We start from the raw sequence: 27,127 nt of genomic DNA on the forward strand, positions 1-27,127 counted from the left end.
AGGTCCCTACGCAGAGAAGGCAAGATATCTATGTCCTGGGAACATGAGGTCCCTGTGGAGCTAAAATAGAGGTCCCTACGCAGAGAAGGCAAGATATCTATGTCCTGGGAACATGAGGTCCCTGTGGAGCTAAAATGAAGTTCTCTACGCAGAAATGGCATGATATCTATGTCCTGGTAGCACGAAGTCCCTGTGGAGCTAATATGAGGTCTCTATACTGGCGGCATAAGGTGTCTAAAGTGATGGCATGAGCTCCTGGCGGAGCTACAATGGAGATCTCTGCACAGACGTGGCATGATGGCTCTGTACTAATAGCATGAGCTCCCTACGGAGCTAGGATGAAGGTATCTACGCAGAGGTGCCATGATATCCCTGTCCTGATGATATAGGATCTCTGTCCTGGTGGTATGAGATTCCTGCGGAGCTAAAATGAAAGTCTCTGTGTTTTAGCACATCATACAGTTAAATTAGCATGCTGAAGAAGGCAGCTTTTATTTTTTTTCTTATTTTCTTGGCGAAAAGTGAATAATTAATTAGATGAGGTGGAAGCGGAAAATGGAAAATATCCCTAAACAGGTTTTATATATTTTGTTTCCCTCGGGAGGCAGAGCATTATCCCTACAAGCCGTGAGTTTGTGAAAATGAATGTTTTAGAAAAATGAAAAAAGTGAAATAAATTATTGATAGTTTTTATACTGAGCTATAGGGTGTAATTTTAACCCTGGATATGATAGCGGGTGCTTGTAAATTTAGATTGATTCCCCCCGTTTTTTAATATACTTGATTAAGGCTTTGGTTTGTGAGAAATTTGCATATAAATCTAGCACCCCATGGGGATTTGGGCATACACAATAACACTTATTTAACACTTCTTTTTTATTTGAATCTTACCGGTGTGCGTGCTTCTCTTTTATGAGGAAATTACAATCTCCCTTTTTTTTTTTTTCTGTCATCTGTTGTAAAATTTTCTTTGCGTATCCTCAATTCCCTTAAAAAAGGGGGAGGGGGAAACGCGCGAACAATAAAACCCCACCAGGGAAGGAGGGAGAATAAGGACACAAATTTTATAAGAATGTGTGTTTTAATGCTCAAACATGGTGGAATTATTTTTTTCCTCATTTCCTTTTCTTTCGTCATTTTTTTTTTTAAGAGGAGCGCGCACTGCGTGACAAAATGTAGGACTTTTTTTTTTTTTTTTTTTTTTTAAAGGAACGCACAGTGTGTGACTGGGGAAATGAAGAAAAGAGGGGAATAAAAATAATAGAAGCCCCGTGGGGTAAAATTTAAGGGGCATAAAGTAGGCAAAGGGGCGCGAATTTCCGCGAGAACCTATTCGCGGAGCCATCGCGGAGGCGTGCAAAAAAGTGTGGAAGAAGCACAACCTTTTTACAGATGGTCCATAATTAGACGTTTAAAGGAAGAGGAAAATGAAAATAAATTATGAAAATGGAAAAAAATATTTAAGGTAAAAAGGAAATTACAGAAAAAGAAGCTTCTAAGGAATTTAATGAACTTCTTGGGTCTTCAGTAAGGGAATTTACCAATATGTCAATATGGTATAAGGAAAATATTGGGCGCACATTGATTAAAAATAAGAATAAATGCTTTAATGCAGAACAGAAAAAGAAATAATAAAAAAAAAAAAAAAAAAAAGGGGAAACGTAATCCTAAGGGAGGAAATTATTAAATATAGTGCGCTATATATTGTAATTTGTGTTTCCCTATTTGTTACGCCAGAACACATAATGGTTATTTCGAATATACTATAATAAATGATACGCATAGGACGGTTATGTCAAGTAGGTTTCTGTAATGAATGATGATCCATGAATATATGCAAATGGTTTATTATACACACATAGGCATTTTCTCTTGCAGAAATAATCCTTCTTTGCTCTCACAAGCAAGTTGTGCCCTTCTCCTTCAAACCTTTCATTCATATGCCCAGATAACCCTCTTCATTCTTATACCATTACAAACCTATTCATTCGTTTACTCCTATATCAACCCTAAACCTTAACCCCGAATACACATTACCCTTAATCTGTGTCTCACTTTCCTTTAAAGCGGAACCCAAGATACATTTAACAGAAATCTACATTACATTTAACCCAGAACACTGAACCCTAAACCCTGAAATCTGAAAACTCAAATATTACTCCTGAACTCGGAAAGTGATTTCTATTCGAACAACCTTCCTTTCCTTCCTTTCTTCTTTCATTCTTTTTTTTCTTTTATTTAATTGTTTCTTCTTCTCCCCTTATGGGGTTAAAGGGAGCATGTCCACCTCATCCTTCCAGTTTTTTTCCTTGCCCTTAGTCCCGTTAATGAAGTTTCCGATTTGGCTTATATGCGAGAGCTTTTTCCTTCTCCTTCCCTCCCTCAAGCCTAAGGAAGCTAAACCTTAAACCCTAAACCCTAAACCGTGAGAACCTTAACCCTGAACCCTGAACCCTAAACCCTAAACCCTGAACCCTGAACCCTAAACCCTGAACCCTAAACCCTAAACCCTGAACCCTAAACCCTGAACCCTAAACCCTGAACCCTAAACCCTGAACCCTAAAACCTGAAACCTAAACCCTGAACCCTAAACCCCTGAACCCTGAACCCTGAACCCTGAAACCCTAAACCCATGAACCCTAAACCCTAAACCCTGAACCCTAAACCCTAAACACTGAACCCTGAACCCTAAACCCTAAACCGTGAACCCTGAACCCTAAACCCTAAACCCTAAACCCTGAAACCTAAACCCTGAACCCTAAACCCTAAGCCCGGAACCCTAAACCCTGAACCCTAAACCCTGAACCCTGAACCCTAAACCCTGAACCCTAAACCCTGAACCCTAAACCCTGAACCCTAAACCCTAAACCCTAAACCCTAAACCCTAAACCCTGAACCCTAAACCCTGAACCCTAAACCCTGAACCCTAAACCCTGAACCCTAAACCCTAAACACTAAACCCTGAACCCTAAACCCTGAACCCTGAACCCTAAACCCTGAACCCTGAACCCTAAACCCTGAACCCTAAACCCTAAACCCTGAACCCTAAACCCTGAACCCTAAACCTTGAACCCTAAACCCTGAACCCTAAACCCCTGAACCCTGAACCCTGAACCCTGAACCCTGAACCCTGAAACCCTAAACCCATGAACCCTAAACCCTAAACCCTGAACCCTAAACCCTAAACACTGAACCCTGAACCCTAAACCTTAAACCGTGAACCCTGAACCCTAAACCCTGAACCCTAAACCCTAAACCCTAAACCCTAAACCTAAACCTAAACCCTAAACCCTAAACCCTAAACCCTAAACCCTAAACCCTGAACCCTAAACCCTGAACCCTAAACCCTGAACCCTAAACCCTGAACCCTAAACCCTGAACCTTAGGTGCATTAATACATATAACGATGTAATAAGGAAATAGGATGATCGAATTTAGTGCATAATATGGAGTAGCACCTGTGTATATATCGTTTCATTTTTAGAGTTGGAGATATGTAAATACAAATGGGGAGGGGTAATTTTTTATTTAAGATTTATGAAGTAATGAATATATAAAATGAATATTGATAAATTTGGAAAATGATAGATATAAAAAAAAAGGAAGTATGTAAAATTAAGGGAAGTATTGTTTGAGTAGATATAAGGAGGAAATTTTAAAAACGGAAAAAAACGAAATGAAGGGAGAAGAAAAGGTATAGAAAGGAAAGGAATAGAAAGGAAAGGAATAGAAAGGAAAGGAATAGAAAGGAAAGGAATAGAAAGGAAAGAAAAAAAGGAGGAATGAAAAGAAAAGGAAAAGAAATAAAAGAAGAAAAAGAAAGAAAGGAAATGAAAAGGAAAGAAAAGTTAAGAAAAGGAAAAGAAAAAGTATAGAAAAGGAAAGAAAAGGAATAAAAGAAAAAGATAAGGAATAGAAGGAAAAGGAAAGGAAAAGAAAAGGAAAAGAAAGGGAAAAGAAAGGGAAAAGGAAGGAAAAGAAAAGAAAAGAAAAGAAAAGAAAAGAAAAGAAAAGAAAAGAAAAGAAAAGAAAAGAAAAGAAAAGAAAAGAAAAGAAAAGAAAAGAAAAGAAAAGAAAAGAAAAGAAAAAGAAAGAAAGGGAAGGAAAAGGAAAGGAGAAAAACAAAATATATTAGAAAATAGAAGGAAGAAAGAAATAACTTCGGAAATATGAAGAAAGGAAATATAGAAGAAAATAGAAGAGAAAATAAGTTCTACTGCACCTGAAAATATACATATTAGAAGAACACGCACATACGGAAAGCATCATGGTGGACTACGAGGATAGGTTGAATGTTGGTTTCTTCTCTTATTTTTTGGGGGGAATTAACTAATAAATATATATATATATATATATATATATATATATATATATGTTGTATTACCTTTTAGTGTTTACTATAAATGGAGAAAGGAGGTACATATAAAAGCATACATATTTCTTTACATAATTAATTACCATATCTTCGTAGGACCCAATATTAAAGCAGCTACCGTCGACTGCAGCACAGAAAGAACTGAAGGAGCTAAAGGAAAGTGGGAGCGCATGTACGTACAGTGATGTGACTCTATTCGAAGATATAAAAGATGCATTAGGGGAGGAAGAAGGGGAAGACGATGATGAAGGTTATATTAGTACATTAAAGAAAATATGGTGTTATGGGCGTAAAGACTACGGGGGGCAAAGTGCCCTTTCTCAGAATGTACGTTGTGGTCTCTTGTACTACTGGATTGGGGATAATATATTTAGCAGTTTAGAGGATAGTGAAAATTTTCCGAAGGTTATGGATGTGATTTGCAGGGAGGTCCAGAAGTTAGATACTGATAATAAGTGCAATATTGTTTGTAGTCACATTGACAAGATCTATTTCAAGTATGAAAAGGAAATATATGAATATTATCGTGACCATGAAGCTATAGGGACAGAGCTGGAGAGTGCGGGTTCTGGATGTAAGGATAAATTGAATGAATACGTGTCGCAAGCTAATCAAGCATATAAGATGGTAGACGGACAGTGTAAGTTGGATCCCAGTGGGGGTTGTGAATTCTGTAAAGGAACTGATCCTAAAGCATATTGTAATAAATTTAGTGACGTCTATAATAAGGATCCCCCCCAGGAACTCATGAGGACAAAGTGTATATTAGCGCAGCAACTGGAACAGAGACCACAGGCAAGAGATCTGCAGATAGTTATAAAGGTTCCACCGAAGAACAATGATGGAGCTACCAATGATACCACCCCAATTCCTGCAATATTTGGTACAATTGCCACATTAGGAGCTGCCCTTGGTTCTTTTTTTATATATAAAGTAATATTAAGAAAAATTATGATTAAAAGTATATATAGTAGTAATTATACATATATATACATATAGATATGTCCTTTCCTTTTTTTTTTTTTTTTTTTTTTTTTGTCAGTATACTTCCCTATTTGATGGAATAAAAAACTCCCTCTTTGGTGGAAGTAATAGGAATAGAAGAGGAAGAAGATCTACTGTTCGACACAATCAACACTTTGACGACACATTCACAGAGAATGATTCTTCCACCCTAGGTGATGATGGTTCCACTACCGTCGGTGGTGGTGGATCGTCCACCGATGTTTCGACCATCTATGATGATGGAGGACGACCAAGCGGAAGAACACGGGCAACAAATAATAGAAGACCAGGGAATATACGTTATTATGCAACGTAATATTCCTTCTTTTTACTTTCCTTTTCTTTTCTTTTTAATCTTTTTTTTTTTTTTTGTTGTTCCTTCTCTTTTTTTTTTTTTTTTTTTTTTTTAATTCTTAAACTTTTTTTTTCTCTTTAATATAATGAATTAATTAAATTACATTTTTTTCTTTTTTTTTGGTATGTTGAATTATTAATTTTTTTTTTTTTTTGCAATATTTCAATTAATGGTTTCTCTTTTATTTCTTTTTTTTTTCTCCCTGTGTTGGTAACACACCGTGTGCTATTCTTAAAAAGAAAAAAGAGAAAAAAAGAAAGGGAAAGAAAAGAAAGAGAAGGAAAGGTATGAAAGAGAAGGAGAAGAAAAGGAAAGAAAAGAAGAGTCAGGAAGAAAAAGAAGAGGAAAAAGAAGAGGAAAAAGAAGAGGAAAAAGAAGAAAGAAAAGAAGAGACAGGAAGAAAAAAAAAAAAAAAAAAAAAGGGCTCTAAGATGTATTAAGCCCGTTTACAAAATGAATCATTCGCGATGGGTTCTATTATCATTTTTGAATAAATTTGTTTTATAATTTTTTTTTGAACAATGTTGTATATAACTTCGTTGGGTGTTGTGAGCCACCCCCCTTTTTTCATATATATATATTTTTTATCTTTTTTTTTTTTTTTGGTAAACACGTAATATGCATGAATGTCCCCCCCCCATCAATCAGGGACACGTTCCGCTAAAAGGAGATATAGTCCAAAAAAAAAAAAAAAAAAGGAAAAAATGCCAAACGCACGCTTAAAGAGGTACATATTGCAAACTTCTCTTTTTTTTTTTCTTTCCGAATTAGTATTTTGCTTGATGTGTATAAAAAATTTCCTGCCCATCCGTGATCGATTTCTTTTTTTTTTTTTTTTTTTTTTTTTTTGGTAAAAATGGATGTACATGTGTGTACTTTTAATCCCATGTTGGGTTAAGCATATATGGAATGGTAACCGCAAAAATTGGAACTTCCAGCATAAATGTATAGATATAAAGCATACACAGTTGAACTTGTCACATGCGTGCGGAATGTTCATTCAGTTCTAAGAGCGTGCAGATTCGTTACCTTTCCTTAATCATAGTGAAAAGAACAACTAAATACAGTGGCTCCTGCATCGGGCTGTAAAAAAAAAAAAAAAAAAAAAATGCGTTTTTCTCCTTGGCTCACACGTTACACCCCTGTGCGTTCCTTTCTGTGTATTGTGATACTTTTCTGGAGGTTCTAATCCAGTGGGTTGTTTAACTAGGCTCCTAATCAGATTTTCCCGTAACCCCATGTCGGGATGGCGACATATACACCCTCTGTTTTTTGCTCTTTACCATCACACCCGCTCCCCATTTCGAAATGAAGGATTATTATATATTCTTTTTAAAAAAAAAGAAAAAAAAGAGAATAAGGAAATATCACGGTAATTCTTATAGGAAAGGTAAAAATATTTTTTCTTTGACAAAAGAGAAAAGGAAAACAGCTAATTTGTGTACAACATATAAATAAACTGAAAAAATTCGACAATCGAATTTCACGGAAAAATTTTTCAAAAAAAAATATTTCCGAATGGTGCCAAAAAAGAAATTTGATAAAATAGGTGCAAATAAGGGTGTGTACAGAAAATGGTTCACCAGGTTCTAAATTTCGCGTCCTAAAGCATTGCAACATTTTAATATACAAGCTAGTGAAAAGTTTTTCAGTTAAAATGGAAAGGAATCATATAAATTTTTTGTTTTAAAAAGAAAAAGTCGTGTATATATATGGACCGTTTTAACTACACAAATGAGGTACTCACGAAAATACGAATTAAAAAAAAAAAAACCATGAATAAAAGCAAGGTCTTCTTTTAAGGCATGAGAACAAAAAGGAAAAATGTAAATAAGGGTGCATTAACACCGAACTGTCCATTGTGTCGGGAAAACGGCACGTCCTCAGATCCATCATAGGTTGCTATAGTCGATATATTTGGGGCCTTCACTTATTCCTTTGATAAAAAAAAAAAAATAAAAATAACGAAAATGTCACCCTCAAGTATCATTTGTTGTGAGAAAAATGAAAAACGATGTTTACTATTGTATGTAGGTTTAATCATGGAGGTGAACAGAATGAGGCTTCGTGGTAGGACACAAAAATACAGTGGAGTCACTCGAACAGTCATGCGAATAATCGCAGGTAACTCATTTACTTTTCCTTTTGTCCGCGCATGATAACAATATGTTCTCCAAAAAATTCTGACGAAAGTAATCGACATATTGCTTCAGAGATGTTCTATATTCAGGATCAACTGAAAAAAAAAAAAAAAAAAAAAAAAGCGAAAATAGAGGTAGTCTTGCATCAGTTGGTTATCATGATGTTAAGTTCTTCGAACATGTATTGCATTTAGAAATTATCATCATTCGGTGATTTACCGTGGGCATTCTGTGGGTCGTCAAATTGTTCCCTCAGTAATTCTATCGAGCGGGATTAGCAAAAGTGTGTGTGTGTATTTGTGTTTGTTTGTGTGGAGGGAAGAATATATGTATGTAGTTAGGTAGGTGCATATATGCCGATGGGCACGCATATGAGCGTAAAAGACATATATTGTATGTGGCTGGAAGAGGGTAATTACTTAGTGTGGGTACGAACTGGGGATTGAAGTTATCTATATTTTTTATATTCAGTGGAACGCACACTCTTCCTGTGGGTTAGTACAAATGTGTGTTGTGTTTTACTGTAAAGGATATATGCTCATAGGAGAAATGGGGGTGCGGAGGGATCAATTCGTGTACAGAAGGGCTTTTTAGAGTGTTCCATTTGTGCGCCTACCTGTGCCATTGTGAATGCAAAAGGGGCTTTTGAGCAAGTGATTTATTTCTTTGCTGCGGGGGGGAAGGGGCAAAGTGGTGATGTTTCCTCCATGTGTTAGTTGGTCAAATTATCAGCCTAGTCTGCCCGTCCTATTTGCCCGTACAATTGACCATTGCAAGTGAATAGAACTAACCTAACGTTAATATCAAGTCTTGGGTAGGTGAAATGAAAAACCAGTTCCTTGATGAATGGAGGAACAGTTACATTCCTATTTGCATCTTTCTTCTTAAAGTAATTACTTGGCGTTGGAAAGCTATATATTGAACTCAACTGGAGGGGAAATAAAAAAAAAAAAAAAAAAATTACAACATCAGAAGGGTGAAGTATATGAATAAAGTCTGCATATTCTGGAACACACACATATGTGAAGAGTACCGGGGATGGGGACCTAATACAAAAAATTGGGAATTCCCGGTTTTAAGTAACGTTCTAAGCAAATCCTCTACAGTTTTTATGTGATTCCAATTTTTCTTACTTTTTCGAAGAGGTCCTTCGAGTTGAAGTTGTTCCTATCGATAAACTGCTTGAATTCGCTAAGTCTGGCGCTTTTCACCGGGTCCACGTTCTTGGCCGTGACTGCGGGGGTAAAGCAATAGATTAATGCGATGCACATAATGACGGCAACAGAATATGCCTGCACAACACTTCACTTAATGGACTTTTGGCTAGAAGGCGAATTTTTTCTCCTTTTTCTCTGGTCGCAATTCCCTCTACCTATGGGAAGTAAGAGTCACTATTTTTTAATCCTTACCGTAGGGTAGATAATCCATTATTTTGTTCACGTGCGGAGACCCCTTCTTGAAGAAGTCTTGCTCCTCCATCAGGATATCGAAATACTTATAGCAGATTTCAAAGGCCCTCCTAGGGAAAACGCCGATTAGATAAAAACATATATATATGTACAAATATATATATGAGTGTATCTATACACTTGCTGTGCAAAGAAGGAAACATTCTGAACCCTCTGGGGACCGCCGCGGGGGCGCATTAAATATGTCCCATATTTCCTGCAGTACTCAATCATGGGATATTTTTCCTTGCCCCATATGGAAACTTTCTTCTTCTTAGTATCCGGACCCTTGAAAAAAAAAAATGCACAAAAATTCCTCTCATCATTATGTTATTGTGAAGGTTATTTCCCTTGGGTGTGTAAATAAAAGAAAGAATTGTAATTTATTTATTTTTTTTTTTAATCCTTTTACATACAGATAGGATGTTCAAATAATCTGCGAGGGCAGCTCTGGCGTCAGTAGTGTAGTAGCGACAAGACTCGTCACAAACCTAGCGGACAGGGAGGGGGAAAAAAAAAAAATGTGATCTGTGTGGAGAACACAACGCATAATCATGCATATGAATGTGTATGATTAAAAATGTAATAAAACAGAGGAAGTAGAGAAAAGAATTTCGCCCTGATAAAATGTGAACAGAGCAATAATAGAATGTTGCAGACGTATTGGATGATCATGATTACGGCAAAGTTGATTTAGGCGAATTGAAAGAGAAAAGAAGGATCATACCCAGCAATGTATTCCTCTTCTTCCTGAGTAGACCCACAAAATGTTTTGAAGTGCAAAATCTTCGCGCAGTGCTGTGTCGAGAAGTACAATTGCTATGGTTAAGAATTTCCTAAGGGGGATCATTTTGCAGGGGTAGTAAAAAAAAAAAAAAAAAAATGGAAAAGAAACAAATTAGTAAAAGAATATTTCCAAATTATGCGCACATGCAGTTACAGCAAAATGGAATGAGAATCTTTTTTTTTTTCTTTTTCTTCCGATTTTTACCAGCATAATTTGCACACTTTCTTGTCGTTACAGCAAGTTCTGATGTCGTCATAATCGTTCATATCGATATCGAAAATAAGTTCCTGCAGGGTTCAGGGTTCATATGTTTGTGTGGGGAAATGAGCAAAATGGGTAGAGATTATCTCTAATGGTAAAAAAAATAAAAAAAAAAAAAAGGTGCGATGGAGGTTAAAAAGGAAGAATCCTCCACACGCGCTGTTACCTTTTGAACGGGGTGAAATATATCCCCCTTTTGATCCTTCTGATAAACTGGGTAGTTGTATACTGCGCCGATATCAAATTTGATCGGCACAAGGTTGGATAGTAGTTTTTCCTTGAATTCTTCCGAATTGTTAAAGGACTGGGGGGGGGGAAAGCACACGTATGTTTGTGTAGGGGGGTGATGTGGTGTAAGATGTGCACAATTCGATGTGGACAAGAATACAGCTACGGTTTCGTTCTGATAGAAAAAATCTTGAACGCTACATGTGTAATCAGCTAACTGCAAGCATCGTTGGCGTGTGTGTGTGTGTGTAAACTGTGCGTTCTCGTTCGGGTAGTTTTTTACATGCATACGCAAATGCCCTCATTCCGGCAATTCATTTTATTATTATTTTTTTTTTCTCCGTGATGCCATACCAGCCACCTGAGGTAGATTTCATCTTTCCCTTGATCATTCTTCTTACAAGTAAAGGAGAATTCCCTCTTGGCAAAAAAATGGGGGTCGTTAAGCTTGGTGTATTTGCCCTTAATGTCTTATTGCGTAGAGAAGAAGCAAAAGGAAATGTATAAATATGAAAAGAAGGAAAAAAAATTAGTTAATCATGATTAGCGTTATTTCTGTGCACCCCTCAGATTGCGCGAGTGAGTGGAAAAGTCCCCATTCACAGTTTTTTTAAATGGTATTTTTATTTCTCCATGCCGTTTCTCCGTTGATATATTGTCTTTTTTTTTTTTTTTTTTTTTTTTTTTTTGCTTTTTCTATCACGCTATTGACATTTCAAGGGTGAGTTTAATGGAAATATTTTTCGAAGAGGAAATCGGCGCAAGAGTGAATCACTCGGGTGAGAAGCATAAACGGCGGAAGCATTTATTCCAAGGAATGGATACGGTTATCCCTTTATTGGGGTGCAGAGGGTCTGTATGCCTAAATGTGCCCCATGTAGTTCTCAACTTTAGCAGTACCATTTTTGTAGTTTAGCCAGTTGCATAGGTCATTTATGGGGCAAAGATTTCCTGTGGAAGGGGGGCGCACATGCATATATGTGTGTAGTCACGTATGTGTGTACATGTATGTAGATGTACAGGAGTGTGTACTCTAGCAAAGTTGCTCTTTCGATCCATATTAAAACCTGCCATGTTAAACGCATTGATTGTTGCATCTCTTATGGAATGATCCGGTGCTGAACCGATGTTCTTTCCCCATTGGGGTATAGTAGATGCATATGCGTCATTTTAACTAACTGTAGTAAAAAATCAAATCCGTTTCGTTAACGGTGGAGTCCTTAATTTCTTCGACAATTTCCATCTCGATGTGGGGTTCCGGGAAATATTGAGGGTGTTCTCTTTTCCAACTTTTTTATTTTTATTGATCTGTGAACGCCTTCCTGATCTTAGTAGCTAATGAGGAGTGGCGTTCTTTGACATGTCGCGTGCGTGAATAAGCTCCCCTTTTTTCCTTGCGCGATGCATAAGAGAAAGGAGTATTCAGAAACATCGAATGAAGAATGCGCATTTTTGTGTGAGAAGCAGGAAAAAGTAAGCGCGGATCACACAGAAAAAAAAAAAAAAAAAAAAGAAAAAAGAAAAAAGAAAAAAGAAAAAAGAAAAAGGAAAAAATTATTTTTAATTTTTAATTTCACATTTTAAGTTTACGATATGACGTAAAAGCCGACGCAAATTAGACATTCCCTAAAAAAAAAAAAATAAATTCCGTTTTTTGTACTTTCCCCCCCCCATTTCGACATGTTCCTTTCTCTAAAAAGGAATCAATGGTAAGATGCAGTAACGGGTGATGCGCCTTATTACCTTTGAGAAGCCCTTTCAAAATGGGGATTATAACCTCAAAAAAAAGAAGAAGAAATTTGCACGCTAAAAAAAAATTAAAGCACAAATTGGTGAAACCGTACGAAGTTTATTTTATCCAATACAAAAGGGAAAGAAATAATGGAAAGATCATAAGGGGAACATTCTTTCCCGGATGGACTAAATTGGGATTGTATGTATTTCCCTATTTTTGCAAAGATTCTTTTCTGGCATGAAAGAATGAGTATAAAAAAAAAAAAAAAAAAAAGAGAGAAAAAAAAAAAGGAAAATAACGGGGACCCCTTATTTCCATAGCTATTTAATGTCATTCTGGGCGGGCTTACACTTTTATGTGAGGCCAAACAGGTGTGTGAGCTGTTGTATTTGCCTCCGTATAACTGTACATGCCTACTGAATATACTCCGCATGGCATAGTAGCAACCCACATTGCGATTTTTTCAAAGAGGATGTGAGATACACCCCAGCAGGATGAACCGCTTTGTAAAAGTGAAAGGCAACAAAAAAGAACATAAATAGGTAAGGAAGTAATATATACGTATACGGATAGTGATAATACGTACAATAGCTCATCTGTTCGACATGGCTAGATTATCCCAATTCTTGCCACCTATTTCCCCCCCCAAAAAAGGTCATACCTCCATGAAGGGTTGTAAAAATGACGAATTTGTTCTCCGCCTTATCTTCAAATCAGCCAAACATATTTTGGAACATACTAAAGAGATCGTGTTTCCTTTTATTAAAAACCACATCATCTAATATGCCGATATATTTTTGAAAATCTGGGTCATAATTTAATATGAGTCGATACTTATACTTGACGTCCTCATACAAAGGTGCACTTTTGTATATGCAGGAAGAGGTAATTAAATAAGCAATTTGAATTGGAAGGGGAACATCCTTTCGATCTAAATTAGGTTCAAATTTATTTATCAAATCTAATGCTTGTTCAAATTTGTCTAACACAAGAAGACATAGTGTGGTTCTTAAAATGAAAAAATGTGATTCACTAGGGTAAGCTTCCTTCTGCCAAAGGCAAATTATTTTATATAATATTTCATTATCGTCTAGGTATATAAAATGATTATGAGCTAAACTATATTTTTTATCCTCAAAATATGCATATGCTATGGCTTTATGGAAATCTAAGTAACCAAATATTTCATCATCATTCGTAGACCATGTGATGCACTTGTTCATAAATTTATATTTTTCTTCTGTAGAATTTGGAGGGCATAAATTAAAAATTTCGATTATTTTTTTCGCATACTCTTCGCTAAATTCTATATTATGTTGTGTTAAAATTGTACAGCATTGATACATTAGATCGCAAAGTAGTACGTACTGTTTTGCCTTGGCCATTTTTTGCGAGAAGTAAAAGATGATACTCATACAGCTATTCACTTGATTTTTTTGCAGCTTCCTATTTATAAGTGATTTTATAAGTTGGTGCGCTTCGTAGTGTTGGCCTTTTTCTATTTTCTCCTTGGCCAGTTTTTCCTTGCTTATTTTGTCGCTACTCATTTTTGGTTACTTCTTGTAAGCGATGGATAAAGTTATTTCAACCCTTCGGAGTTACTGTCTCCCTTTCTGCGCCTTCGCTATGATTCTTCCTCTACATGCGATGCCACACAAAAAGGAGTTCCACACCCCGGTTACGGCTGGACTGTGCATACGATTCTGTTCAGAGAGACTGGGACAGGATTCTTCCAAAACTCGTTTGCACTGCTCTAGTATGTTTTTTTTTCCCCTTCTGCGGAAATACACATGCGTCGGTAGGCAGTATGTATGATGCGGGTCTCCGCAGGGGGTGTGACGGTTTCCTCTGCGGCGCTTTGTCGGAATTCCAATTTTATTAGCCTTCCTTAAATTGTATGTTCCTTCAACGCGCTGGTATTATCTTCTTTTTCTGTGCGCCTCCTTTCGATCTGCTCTCGCTGGTTTATTTTTCCCCCCTTTTTTTTTTTGCGCTCCTATCATCGCCAATTTCTCAGGGAAAAAAAAAAAAAAAAAAAGAAAAAAAAAAAAATCAAAGCAGAGGCACAGTATCAGAGGGTAAGCGCCATGATGTTTGGGTGAAGCTTTTCCAAAGATAATTTTTTTTGTGTTCTAAGAAACGCCTTACAAGAGAACGCGAAAAGGGGGCATTATGCAAACATGCGTGTATATTATATGCATGTATAAATACACGTTATTTCTGTGACCATAAAAAGCAATGTCCCGCGATCCGCTTGCCATACCATTTGCATTAATATGCAGCACCTAAATTTTTGTGTCGATTTTTTTCTAGGGACTTTTTTTAAAAACACCAGAGTAGCGAATGCCCTGCATGGAAATGTAGGGAGAGCTATGTATAAATAGGGACTCATTTGGGCAGAAGTACAAAATAGGATAAGAGAAAAATAAAACTCTTTTTTTTTTTTTTCTTTTTTTTGTAATAGCGATATAAAGTACACTTCTGCGGGGGAAGGGGCAAAAGAGGGACCACATGATGACAACGGCTAGAGGCGCACTTTTCTTGGGGGCACTTGATAGCGTTGTAAATTGAGAGCCAAAGTATGTGATGACAAGGAAGATCTTCCCCCATAGATTGAAGAACAAAAGAAGTAAATGTACCAAACAGCATGTAACTTGGCTGAAGAGGGAAAAGCTTTATCCGAATTGTTAAAAGGCGGACAATGTCACGAAGAACTAAGCAAGGGGGCCAAAAAAAAAAAAAAAAAATTCAAAGGGTAAAAAAAAAACTAAAAATGAGATCACCGTTGAAATTATATAACAGTGATAAATAACTTTGCGTAACGATAGAATAAAATTGAAGGGATGCCTTTTTCTGGTGGAAAATAACACAGGGAAAGACATGTACCATCATGTTATTTGTGTGTCTCCATCCCGTAGAAGGTAACCAAAAAGAAGAAAAAGGGTATCATGTAAAAAAGTAGATTTTCCCCACAGGGTGTGTGTCCTATGCGTATACACATTTTTTTTTGATCCTGATGGAGTTAGGATTTGACCAAGTATAACTTACATAAGCCACACATTTGTGAAGCATCCCTGGTGACAACATCTGCATGATAGGATATCATAGGAGAGACTCCCTCGGCGCTTTTATTTTCCTCGCATATTTGCATAAATCACCGAAAAAATACTTGCTTTTTTCTTTTTTTTTTTTTTGAGGGGGATATAATCCTTTTTTCTTCCAGTTGCACGAACAAGATGAACAACATCAACATCGTGTGCCTGGGTGGCGCGAGCGAAGTGGGTCGTTCGTGTGTAATTATAGAAAGTGCGAATAGGTCAATCATGTTGGATTGTGGAATTCACCCTGCCTTTATGGGGATAGGATGTTTACCCATCTATGACGCGTACGACATTTCGAAGGTGGACTTATGTTTAATAACACATTTTCACATGGACCACAGTGGTGCCTTACCGTACCTAATTAACAGAACCCGTTTTAAAGGGAAGGTATACATGACCGAGGCGACGAAAAGTATCTGTTATTTATTATGGAACGACTATGCGCGAATTGAAAAATGTATGCACATGATGAATAAAATGAAAGGAAGCAGAAATAAAAATGAAGTGGGTGAAAATGAAACGGATGAGTACGGAAACAAGATTAAAAGGGGAGGAGTATACTCCAGTGATGAGTATGGAAGTGAAGACAATGAAGACGATGATTATTACCAAAGTTACATTTGTGAAATGGGAGATGGAGATATAAAGCATAATGTACTGTATGATGAAAATGATATAAATGTAGCGATGAAAAGGATAGAAACTTTAAATTTTCACGAACATATAGAATTTGAGGATGTAAAATTTACAGCATATAGAGCAGGACACGTCATTGGTGCATGTATGTTCTTGGTGGAAATAAATAACATACGTTTTTTGTACACAGGGGATTATAGCAGGGAGGTGGATAGGCATATTCCCATAGCAGAGATCCCCACTATTGATGTTCACGTGTTGATTTGCGAAGGGACATATGGAATAAGAGTGCATGACGATAGAAAAAAAAGGGAAGTTCGCTTCCTTAACATGATTACAAGTATATTAAATAATAAAGGGAAAGTGTTACTCCCGGTGTTTGCACTAGGGAGGGCCCAGGAATTGCTACTAATTATGGAGGAACATTGGGAAAAAAACACACAGCTGCAGAAAATACCCATTTTTTACATTTCCTCCATGGCTACGAAATCGTTATGTATATATGAGACATTCATAAATTTGTGCGGAGATTTTGTACGACATGTACTTAATGAAGGAAAAAATCCTTTCAATTTTAAGTACGTGAAATATGCGAAATCTTTGGACTCCATTTTGAATTATTTATATCAAGATAATAATCCATGTGTTGTTATGGCTTCGCCTGGTATGCTACAGAATGGAATTTCTAAAAATATTTTTAACATCATTGCACCTGATAAAAAAAGTGGAGTTATCCTTACTGGGTATACAGTTAAGGGGACCTTGGCCCATGAGTTAAAAACTGAGCCGGAGTATGTCCTCATTAACGACAAACCGGTTAAGAGGAGGTGTCGCTTCGAGGAAATATCCTTTAGTGCTCATTCTGATTTTAATCAAACCAAAACATTTATTGAAAAGTTGAAGTGTCCAAATGTGGTTCTTGTGCACGGGGATAGGAACGAATTGAACAGACTGAAAAATAAGCTAACTGAGGAGAAAAAATACCTGTCTGTTTTTACGCCCGAGTTGCTGCAGAGGCTGACTTTTCGCTTTGAGCACAGTGACCATGTGGTATCCCTGGGTCAGATTTCCCAACATATTCGGTATCTGGCTCGACGGAGGGAGGTATTACAAGGGAAGGAATTGGATGCAGCGGATGAAATAAACGTGGTGAGGGACGCAAATCGAGGCGATGCAATTGACGCAGCTGTTGCAATTGACGCAACTGATGCAACTGGTGCAACTGGGGAGAAAGGGAAGGAACAGTCAGGGGGACGACCCCCCCCAGAGGCAAACACCAACAGGGGGGGTGAAAAACTGAGCGACAGAAATGGAGAGGAAAAAACAATTCCCAATGGAGTGGATGCCATAATTATATCGGAGCCAAAGGCCATCCCCATTATGATTTACGCCAAGGATATTTATGAGTATACAAATTTGAAGACTGCTTTGATCGACCAGACGATTAGCATAAAATTCCCCCACAAGTTTGAGCTCCTCTATCATATGTTGAGGGGGGTGTATGAGGAAACGCATATGGAGGATGGGGATAGCGGCAGTGGGAATGGTGACAAGGGAGGAGCGGTCATCTTCGTGCAGGACGTAAAAATCCACTATTGCAGCGCAGAGAAGGTGATAAGTATTAATTGGCTTTCAAGCCCAGTGAACGACCTAGTTGCGGACAGCATCAATTTTCTAATACTAGAATTTCTGGACACCATGAAGAATAACAACCACCTATCCATCTGCAACGAAGTAACAGATGATGAAATTTATGAAATGATCATTTCGTACGTGAAGGAGAATTATACCAATGTGGAGAGATTTTCCAAAGTGGAGTTGAAGAGGTTCCTTTTGGAAAATAGCAGTGATAGCCCCGAGAAGGGAAGAAAAGAAGAAGCAAAGGATGCATACGAAGATGGGTTAGATAATTTGAAGAATGACCAATCATATTCATCTGGTAGGATAAACCAAATGGATCATAACAAAATGGAAGAAGAAGAAGTAGATTTGTGTGAGGATCATGATGAAAAAAGCGGGCATAGAGACAGAATGAAGAAATTCCGCTCCCTTGATAAAATATTATTTGATTACATCGCGGCAGATGCTAGTTTAGCCATGTCCACTGATGAGGAGGAACCCGTTGTGCGTGTTCTCAATGGCGGGATGCTTTATGAAATACTGAAGTTTGAGGTAAAGGACAATAACAACAAGGATGTTAATGTGTACGTCGATATAGACAACCGGGAAGTCATATGTGAGGAAGTTACAATTTTGTTAAAAATTAGAGAAATTTTAAAAAATATAGAGGAGTCCCTATTGCCCATGTGCTTTTAGCATTGAGTGTGTATAGGGTGTATATATTTCTGCTCCCGTGGAAGAAGGGGTATATAATTATTCATCGCGTACGGTCCTAACATTGAGGGGATCATTATTAATAATGCGCGTGAATAAGTGGCCCATTGAAGAGTTAATCCTCTCCATTCCCGGGCTGTTTATGGACACGCTCATTTGTGAATTTTATTTTATTTTTTTTTTTGTTAAATCGATTGTGCAAAATGAAAACTTGCCCATATGTTGCGCTTTTACACTTCATAGCTGACACCTTTTAACAGCTCTTAAATCTTAAAAAATAGGGTTTACTTAAAAAATGAAAAAATAAAATGTAGCAAAATAAAAAAAAAAATGATATATATCTGCAAGGCCAGCGAAGGAGGAACAAAAAATTAAAAAGGGAGGTAAAGACAAAAACAAAAAAAGGAATTCATTTTATGGTTACATATTATTGTGAACAAAAAAAAAATAAATAAATAAAATAAAATAAAAGGAAATCAAAACAAACTCAACTTTCTCAAAATTGTTTTCATAAGATATTTTGACTTTGTACCAAAAAAAAAAAAGGGAGAAAACACACATACATTTTTGTGTGTGCAACTTATATGCTTACACAAATGATCCTTGAAACAAATTAAAGCGGCAGCCGAAGTGGCGGGGGATAAATAAAAGAAACGGTATCACCACGAAGGGTAATTGCTCTTAAAGGTATTTTACGTAAAAAAAAAAAAAAAAAAAAAAAAAAGAATAAAAAAAAATAGGGATCCTTTCTTTTAGGAGACGCATTTAATGCTCAAATCGATGATGCCGATTATGTTTTTCTGCTCGTGGGAAAAAAAGTAAGATAAAGTAATGTAAAAAAAGGGGTATGTTTGCAGTTGCACCAGATGAATGTGTAGCACATTGTTGGGAGGAGGGTTTTTTTCCCAAACAGTTCAGTGCAAAGACATACACTTGTGCTGCCAGAGAATATCAGTTGGAATGGAAAAAATATGAAGCACATTCCAAAGGCGCTGTTTTTTTTTTTTTTTTTTTTTTTTTTTTTTTTTCCTTTTAATTACCTTTTCATCCATTAGGGAGAAATTTCCATTCGTGTTGCTATTTGAGGGAGAGGATTGGAATGGGTATGAATCTACCGTTTTGGTCATTTCATGTGCACATACAATAGGGATACACTTATATGTGCATGTGATAAAGCAGCCGCTTCGTGTGGTTACCTTATCCGTAATACGCTCCTGGCGAGGAAATAATTTTTGTTCTTCTTTTTGAACAGTTCCACGTAAATCTTAGTATTGTCCTGCGAATGGGAGATGCGCAAAAAGGGGTTGAGGTGGTTCGTACGTTTGGCTTGAAGGGATGGACTTGTTCGTTTTTTCCTCGGGCGTTGGAAACGGACCCACTGATAGGTGCTCTAAGGGAGGCGCAATTAGCCGTCCATTTTTCTGCAGGGTTACCAGGTCGGACACATTTAGGATAATGTATTCCAGGAAGAAAATTTTATCCCTGACGATTTTTTGGCACTTGGTATTGTTTCGCCTGGCGAGGATGGGGGAGGGGAAAGGGTGCGTGTAGCAGCATGGTAGTGGTGGTCAAGATGATCGGCAACATGGGCATTGGCGTACGGTTTGGCACACATTATCATGATGGCTGCCCAAGACGAGTTGCGATCTACCTGACGTAGAGAATGTTCAGACCCTTGGATTTAAGAAAACAACTGACGAAGTACTCAGTGGAGGAATCCAGCTTGACGTGGGCGGCAAATTTTATATCCTTTATGAATATTAACAAGCACTTTTTGGAAGAACCGACCTGAGTTTTTTTCTCCTTGATTTTGCAAATGTCCTTCATATATTCATTTAGGTTGTTTAATCGTAAGGAGGGTTTCCAGAGGGGCTCTTCTTCCGGCTTTCCTTTTTTCCTAAGAAGTAGACTTTCGTGCGAGAGGAATTTTATATCATCCGGCGAGTGGTCATTCAGGAAGGATAACTTAAACTTTACGTATTTCAATTTATACTCCTTCTTGATGTTGACTAGCACTTGGGACGCGACGATGAACAGGTCGTGGTAGGAGAAATCTTTCTTCAACGCGACGATTGCCTTTCCAATACAGTAGGTTAGGAGGCCTGCGGGATGGTCACGGTGCATGAATAAGTGTGTAACTGCGTATGTACCTACGTACGTACGTATGTACGCATGTATGTACGCATGTATGTACGTATGTATGTATGCATGTATGTACGCATGTATGTACGCATGTATTCATGTACCAATTTGTGCGTGCCGTTGTGCAGATTTGGCCCAGCCCCAAAGATATGTGGCCGATCACACTTATGTTCACGCGCGAACATATGATTGTGCGCTACTCTGCGCGGTTATCACTTACCTCTAACCCTATTTCTGATGACGAGCTCAAAGTCTCCCCGGTCCCTCACATCAGGGGAGAAGAAAAAGATGGAGGGGATGAGGGCATCTTTCGCATTCTTCTTCCTTTCCTCCTCCTGTTTATACAAATCATGGGACAGTGGCATCTTCAAATTTTCGACGTAAATGGGTTCAACGTGTCGATCCCTTAACCTGCCAAAGGTTTTCAACGAATAGACATGCTTCTTATTGGTATTTACTAAATGAACATTTTTGGAAATTTCGCTTGAGTTAATGCTCTTATTATATGTGATGGTGGTACACGTGGGGACAAAATAGGAAGTATACGTAGTGTCAAAAATTATGCAGAGCTGTTTCCCTCCTTGTAACTTTTTTATTATATTAAATACTTCATTTGAATAGATATAATTATTTTTCGAATGATCCTCTGGCAATAAGGCAAAGTTATTATTCTGTGAGAACTTTGAATCAATTATTTTGATGGAATATCCACAGAAATAAAAAAATAAAATATCTCCATTGTTTGAATTCACAACGAATTCGTACAGGTTATTAATGATGTTACTTTTGCTAGCCTTTTGTGCAACGAAGTTTCTATAACAAAGGTTGCAATCATTCAGCAGTATCAATTCATTGAATTTAAAGGTCTCTACTAAATGTTCGCAGATTTCCAAAGTGTCATTCACACAACCTTCTAACAGCCCATTATAATTTAAAGTAACCAGAAGAGCCTTCCTCTTTCCCACGTTGGGGGATTCTTCCTCGTACAGCGAATATCTGCTTTCTTCATTCTTCAGGTAGGAACGTTCTTCTTTTTCTACATCCCTGAATACGTTTTTATCGCACAAATTGAAATGCACATTATCTTTTTTCCTTCCAGGTTCACTCAGTCCTATTTGTTTATGTTGGAATTGATTCGGACAATCCTTATTTGTGGAAATTTTACTCTTGTCAATTCGTAGGGGAAGAGAAGAAATACTGGTTTGATTCACCTTTTTTATCAGTTCGCTCTTCTCGTCCCTGGGGCCAGTGGCAACGTTGGCCTTGTTGTCCATGTGGTTTGAAATGCCCTTGTCTGGGTGAAGCTTTGGTGGATTTTTCGCGTTCGCCAGATAATCAACACTGGTTGCGCAACCCCCACTAGCGACGCCCGTGGCACATTGAACCCCCTGTGCATCAGCGCTTGTGTTCTCATTGCAGAGGAAGGACGACAGACACGAATTTCTCATCGTATAGTAGGAGTTCGCTTGGTCCGAGTGACTTAGATCAGAGGTGTCATCCACCATACGGGCCTTCTTATCGAGTTTATTCTTATACTTTTTTAACTGCTCAAATAATTTTTTATTTTTGGTTAAACTGTTAATGCATTTTAGGCAGGTGTTTAATTCTTCATAAACCTTGGACTTTAGCTGCAATATTTGATCAATATCGTAATGCACATTTTGGGAGCTTTTTTTTTTTTTTTTTCCTGATTTTTTTTTTTTTTCCTTTTTTAGTGATATGTTATGTACATCTGCACTTTGGGAGGCAACATGTTCGGTTCCGTCCTTAGGATGTTCCTCCCGATTGGCATGCATCTTTGTGGGATCGTTTTCTTGATAGTTCGTTTTAGCATTTATAGGCGCATGTGCTTTGTCATCCATGGAGACGATGGACTTTATGTACTGATAATGAACATCATTCATATTTCCCAGGACATTTTTATTCATTTCGTTTTGGGTTAACCTGGAAAGGTGGTCAGGTTTTATGTACCCTTGATTACTAATAACGTTATCTGGCAAGTCATCCTCGTTTCCTCCATTGTGCATTTTTTTAATCATATTAACGATGTGTGCATTACCATCAATTAGATTTATGTTACTCTCAACGTTTGGCCCATTTCGGTTACCCCTGTTTAGCAGTTTAACAATTGGATTTTCTTTATGGTTTGCTAGTGGGAGAGATTCCAATCCCTTTTCATTCATGTACATAAAATGGTGCATGGTGTTAGGAATACTCATCTTCCTACCATGCGTTTGGATTTCTTGTTTTTTCTGTTCATACAGAAATTTATTCAAAGTGCATTTCGTCATTAAATGTTTCGTGTTGTCGTTAATACCATTGGTCATGTTATTTGCGCATAAAATGGGATTACTTATAACTCCATGTTTTTTTTCAAGTTCACGTAAGCGATGTGCGTCGTTCATTATGTGGTCGCCACTAGGGCTGAAATTTTGGTATGTTTTAAAGGCCTTTTGGTTTGGCATGCCCCATTTGGTATTCTCTCTAATGTCCATTTGACCGAAAGGATTATTTTTCGAGGTGTTGTTGCCCTGTCCATATTCGCCAATAACTACACCTTCTTTATTACCTGCATACTTATAATTATTGTTGCTGGTTTTGAATATGTTATTTATGTATTTGTTGACATTTAGAAACTCTACGTTGGCATCATTTTTGTTTTGAGTTCCGTTTTCATTTTTTATTCCTACTAAAATTTTGGACATTTTATCTGAACCGTTAATGAAGTTGTTTTGTATGACTGTGCTGTAATTGTATATATTCTGCTTGCTCTTCTTCCTGTCATAGTCACTAACAATTTTTATAGAATTGTTCTCCGTCTCGATAGACGTTCTGTATATATTATTCATTTGTTCCTTGAACACTTGGTTTATTTTTTTGGTGTTATTATCACTGGCATCATTGGCCGCATTATTGTCAGTACTCATCATCGATTCTCCTTTGGGGGGTTCGTTTTTTTCAATTTCCTTGTTGGGGTGACTGTCGGGGTGGTTGTTGGGGTGGCTGTTGGGGTGGCTGTTGGGGTGACTGCTCGGATGAATGGCCTCCGTTGAACGATGCTGATTCTGCTCGTTTACTACGTTTTTATTTTGGGCTAATTCGACTGCACTATTTTTCCCCTCCTGGTGGTTCTTATTGCAGATGGAGATATTTGCGGCATCTCCGCTTTTTGCACTATCCTTGCATATGTCAAAATGGAGAACATGGCCGTCATGGGGGGCCTCAATGGACACATCCGCCGGCGATGTTGCTTCTCCTTGCGGAAGATTATTAGTGCAGTTATTGGTTCCATTATTAGTGGCGCTATTAACCCCATTATTCATGACATTTTTATGATTGCCTCCTTTATGCGCAAGTCCACCCGTGAACTGATAAATATTCGTGATGAGTTTTTCGTGGTACCCGTGCCGGTCGTCCTGATAGGCATTCTTCTGCGAAACGACACTGATTTGCGGGTTCCCATTGGGTACTCCTCCGTTATGCGCAGAATATATTTTAGCAAATTGATCATCTCGGCGTAGAGACATTATTTCGTCCCCTTTCCTTGAGATAAATGCAGGAGAGGTGTACTTCAAATGATCCGAATTCTTGGGGGAAGGAAAGCTGATGTTCGGAAAGGGCTTGGAATTGCTAGTATTGTAGTTCCATTTGCTACAATCGCCAATAACCTTATCGTTATGTATATCTGATAGGTTATATCCTGTCATATTAAACACTTTATTTTTATTAGAGTTATTATTCAGCATATAGGCATTACTGCATCTAGGGTAGGGGTGATTTAGTGAGGAATCCCTTGGAGAGGTGACAAATTTATTTCCTTCACAATTGGCATCAAAACTATTTTGTGATTTACTAGGACTGGATGGAAAAATAAAATTGTAAATTTTTCTAAAGGTATTATTATTTTGTTCTCTTTTCCAATTTGACGTTTCCTGTTGATTTATGTCTCTTCTGAAGGAAGTGGAACTTAAGTTTGTCCTGTTTATGGATGATAGACTTCTTCTTTGTTCTTTTTGAATATTTGGCAGATGGTCATACGAATTAACGGAAGGAGTTAAATTCTTATTGTGTTCTTTTTTTCGGTTAAAAATTTTAAAAACGTTTCTTTTCGATCCATCTTTTATGTTTTGCGTTGGATTTAACATATGTAGGGTGGTATTCTTCGGTGCGTCGCTACTTAAAATGAATGAACCACTACGTATGTGACGGTCATTTTGCAAGTTCCTGTTACCATATGGTACATAGTTTCTCAGCGTAATATTATTGTTGCTGTAAAAGTTAACTGCTTCGCGTGCATTCGAAATGAAGGAATGGTTATTGTTATGGCTAGCTGGATGGTAGTTTTTGTCATATGATGAAAATTTCCCATTTGGGTACTTTACATTATGGTGATCTTGCACCTTTCTGTTGTAGTCATCTAGAACTATTCTGCTATAGTGCTGGTATATATTTTTGTTGAACTCATTAAGTATGTTTCTGTTCTCTTTTCCATCGCGCATTTGGTAGGACGAAAAGTTGTTCGCTATATTTGGGGGGTTATAATTGGACATGTTATGTGGTCCATTTGGAGAACAACTGCCCTGAGTACGCAAGCTGCTTATGTAGTTCGCAGGGTACTTGGTGGTGTAAGCGCCATTACAATTGACGTTCCTGTTCAAGGTGCTCTCCTTTCTGTAACCATAGCGAATATCGTTCATGCTACTACTGTCTTTGGACCCAAGGACATTTCCATATCGTAGCCCGGAAATGGGATACAAATATTTCTTCGTTGGTATGTTATTATCATTAATTAAATTTTTTCCATATTGGTTACTTGTGGCAAAGGATTGGGATTTCATCTGCACATGGACAGGGGGCATGTCTTCTCGTTTTTCATATTTGTTGGTATTTTTCATGCCATTTTTTGTGTTGGTCATTCCATTGATCTTTGTTCCAATGTTTTTATTATCATCTTCGATATCTGCACAGAAGTAAAAAGAAAAAGAATAGAAGAGTCCTTACATATAAAAGCGCTATTTGTGTATGTGTAACGTATGCACAGGGTGTGTAGACGTGGAGAATGGAGAGCACGCTCAAAGTACATGTAGCAGTGAGGTATTCGCCCAATATAGCAAATGCCATGATGGGTGGACTTCCTCTTCCAATTTGGGCATTTCCCTCTCCACTCGAAGGAAGTGTAATTTTTTAAAAATTCGATAATAAGTATGAGTGAACATAACACAGGAGAAGTAGAACGCGTATATAAATGACAAAACAAAGAATCGTATTGCCTCAAAAGAGGAGGAGCGCACCCCCTGTCATTTATTCCAAACTGTACGCATACACATAGACGCAGTGAAATGTTTAGAATTGACACATAAGAAAACAAGACAGACGTTAAAAGTAGGCAGTTAAACTTTCACCTTATGTACTATACATAAAATGAAGATTACTCCATGGGGGGATATTTTCATGAAAAAATTTTCTAACGAAAAACAAAGAGAGGGAAAAAAGAAAAAAAACATATTTGTGTAAACAAATAATACTTCAGTGTGCAACCATTTCGTGTAACTAAAAAAATTCCTAAAGGTATAACATCTAACGCAAAAAAAGAAAAAAAGCATAATGCAAGTAGGAGTTAACTGGAGAAGGTATAGTGTTGGCAAACTTGTGCACGTGTGTATGTGTGTGCGTATATTTATTCACTCATGAATACATAAAATGTATTTTAACGAATTGGGAGGTGGTATGGACGGGGGGTTAAAATGGTTTTGCATTTATAGAACGCGCATCAAAAATGGGAGTGATGTCATAAGAAAAGACAAATGATTAAATGTGATCGAAAGAGTAAACACCACGCGTATGCATAGATATACGATACATCCGCATATGTTCGATATGTATAACAAATTCACATACAAAATATATAGCGACGATTGGGCTCACTGGACAGATTTAGAAGAAAAAATTTAAGACTGCTTTTGAGACCGTTGCTCCTCATCCGCCTTTTACACGCATAAGGTGTACACATACAGGTATGTTCATAGAAACGTACACAAAAAGGTTGCGAAAATAATCTCCCAGTTTTACCTTTTATCAGTATTCTTCCCTTAGAATCGCACGATATGTTGGCCGTAGATGTGTCATAATCTTCATGTCCCAGTTGCTTGTTCTGTTTGTATATGTTAATGTTTTCATATGAGCTGTACAGTGGAGAATAGGTGTTTGCGTTATTCATTTTGGTTCAGGAGAATCATGCGTGCTGTCCGCGTGGGTGTGTCACGGGAGTCATTCGCATGGTATCTTCACGAGGTTGATTCGGAAGTGAAATTCATGTGTGCAAATCCTCCCAATTAACAGAAAAAATTCTCACAAACGATTGGCAAAATTGCGAAAAAAAAAAAAAAAAGAAAAAAGAAAAAGAAAAAGAATTCTGACAATTTGCGTAATTAGTACAGTTTTTTTCAAATTGTAAATGCGCACATCACAATAATCTGCTCAGTTTACGCAATTTCCAGCGGGCACGTACACTTTGCACAGTTTGCTCCAACAGCCGTGCGGAATTTTTATTTTTAAAAAAATTTCATTTTCAACGGTGGA

General features: G+C 37.4%; 5 protein-coding genes across 5 annotated transcripts; 2 read left to right on the forward strand and 3 right to left on the reverse strand.

Moving 5' to 3' along the window:
- Nucleotides 1–4,267: 4,267 nt before the first annotated feature.
- Nucleotides 4,268–5,696, forward strand: PKNH_1243600 (KIR protein; the record flags this gene model as incomplete). The annotated part of the gene is made up of 3 exons (XM_002260450.1): nucleotides 4,268–4,294; nucleotides 4,472–5,308; nucleotides 5,418–5,696. 3 exons carry the CDS (start codon nucleotides 4,268–4,270, stop codon nucleotides 5,694–5,696), a joined length of 1,143 nt encoding a protein of 380 aa, XP_002260486.1.
- Nucleotides 5,697–7,627: 1,931 nt separating this feature from the next.
- PKNH_1243700 (DNA primase small subunit, putative) lies at nucleotides 7,628–11,843 on the reverse strand (the record flags this gene model as incomplete). The annotated part of the gene is made up of 16 exons (XM_002260451.1): nucleotides 7,628–7,671; nucleotides 7,873–7,971; nucleotides 8,096–8,137; nucleotides 8,296–8,364; nucleotides 8,493–8,545; nucleotides 8,668–8,804; nucleotides 9,010–9,110; nucleotides 9,286–9,395; nucleotides 9,551–9,612; nucleotides 9,741–9,815; nucleotides 10,052–10,160; nucleotides 10,316–10,398; nucleotides 10,539–10,676; nucleotides 10,955–11,070; nucleotides 11,501–11,551; nucleotides 11,780–11,843. 16 exons carry the CDS (start codon nucleotides 11,841–11,843, stop codon nucleotides 7,628–7,630), a joined length of 1,353 nt encoding a protein of 450 aa, XP_002260487.1.
- A 1,205-nt stretch (nucleotides 11,844–13,048) lies between these two features.
- PKNH_1243800 (conserved protein, unknown function) lies at nucleotides 13,049–13,882 on the reverse strand (the record flags this gene model as incomplete). The annotated part of the gene is made up of 1 exon (XM_002260452.1): nucleotides 13,049–13,882. One exon carries the CDS (start codon nucleotides 13,880–13,882, stop codon nucleotides 13,049–13,051), a length of 834 nt encoding a protein of 277 aa, XP_002260488.1.
- A 1,689-nt stretch (nucleotides 13,883–15,571) lies between these two features.
- PKNH_1243900 (cleavage and polyadenylation specificity factor subunit 3, putative) lies at nucleotides 15,572–18,388 on the forward strand (the record flags this gene model as incomplete). Its single annotated transcript, XM_002260453.1, has 1 exon — nucleotides 15,572–18,388. The coding sequence occupies one exon, from the start codon at nucleotides 15,572–15,574 to the stop codon at nucleotides 18,386–18,388; it is 2,817 nt and encodes a 938-aa protein (XP_002260489.1).
- A 770-nt stretch (nucleotides 18,389–19,158) lies between these two features.
- PKNH_1244000 (metacaspase-2, putative) lies at nucleotides 19,159–26,765 on the reverse strand (the record flags this gene model as incomplete). The annotated part of the gene is made up of 7 exons (XM_039114185.1): nucleotides 19,159–19,206; nucleotides 19,447–19,483; nucleotides 19,603–19,682; nucleotides 19,840–19,921; nucleotides 20,058–20,508; nucleotides 20,769–25,508; nucleotides 26,618–26,765. The coding sequence occupies 7 exons, from the start codon at nucleotides 26,763–26,765 to the stop codon at nucleotides 19,159–19,161; spliced, it is 5,586 nt and encodes a 1,861-aa protein (XP_038969833.1).
- Nucleotides 26,766–27,127: the final 362 nt, after the last annotated feature.

The sequence above is a fragment of the Plasmodium knowlesi genome, assembly GCF_000006355.2.
Source record: "Plasmodium knowlesi strain H genome assembly, chromosome: 12".
Taxonomy (NCBI): domain Eukaryota; phylum Apicomplexa; class Aconoidasida; order Haemosporida; family Plasmodiidae; genus Plasmodium; species Plasmodium knowlesi.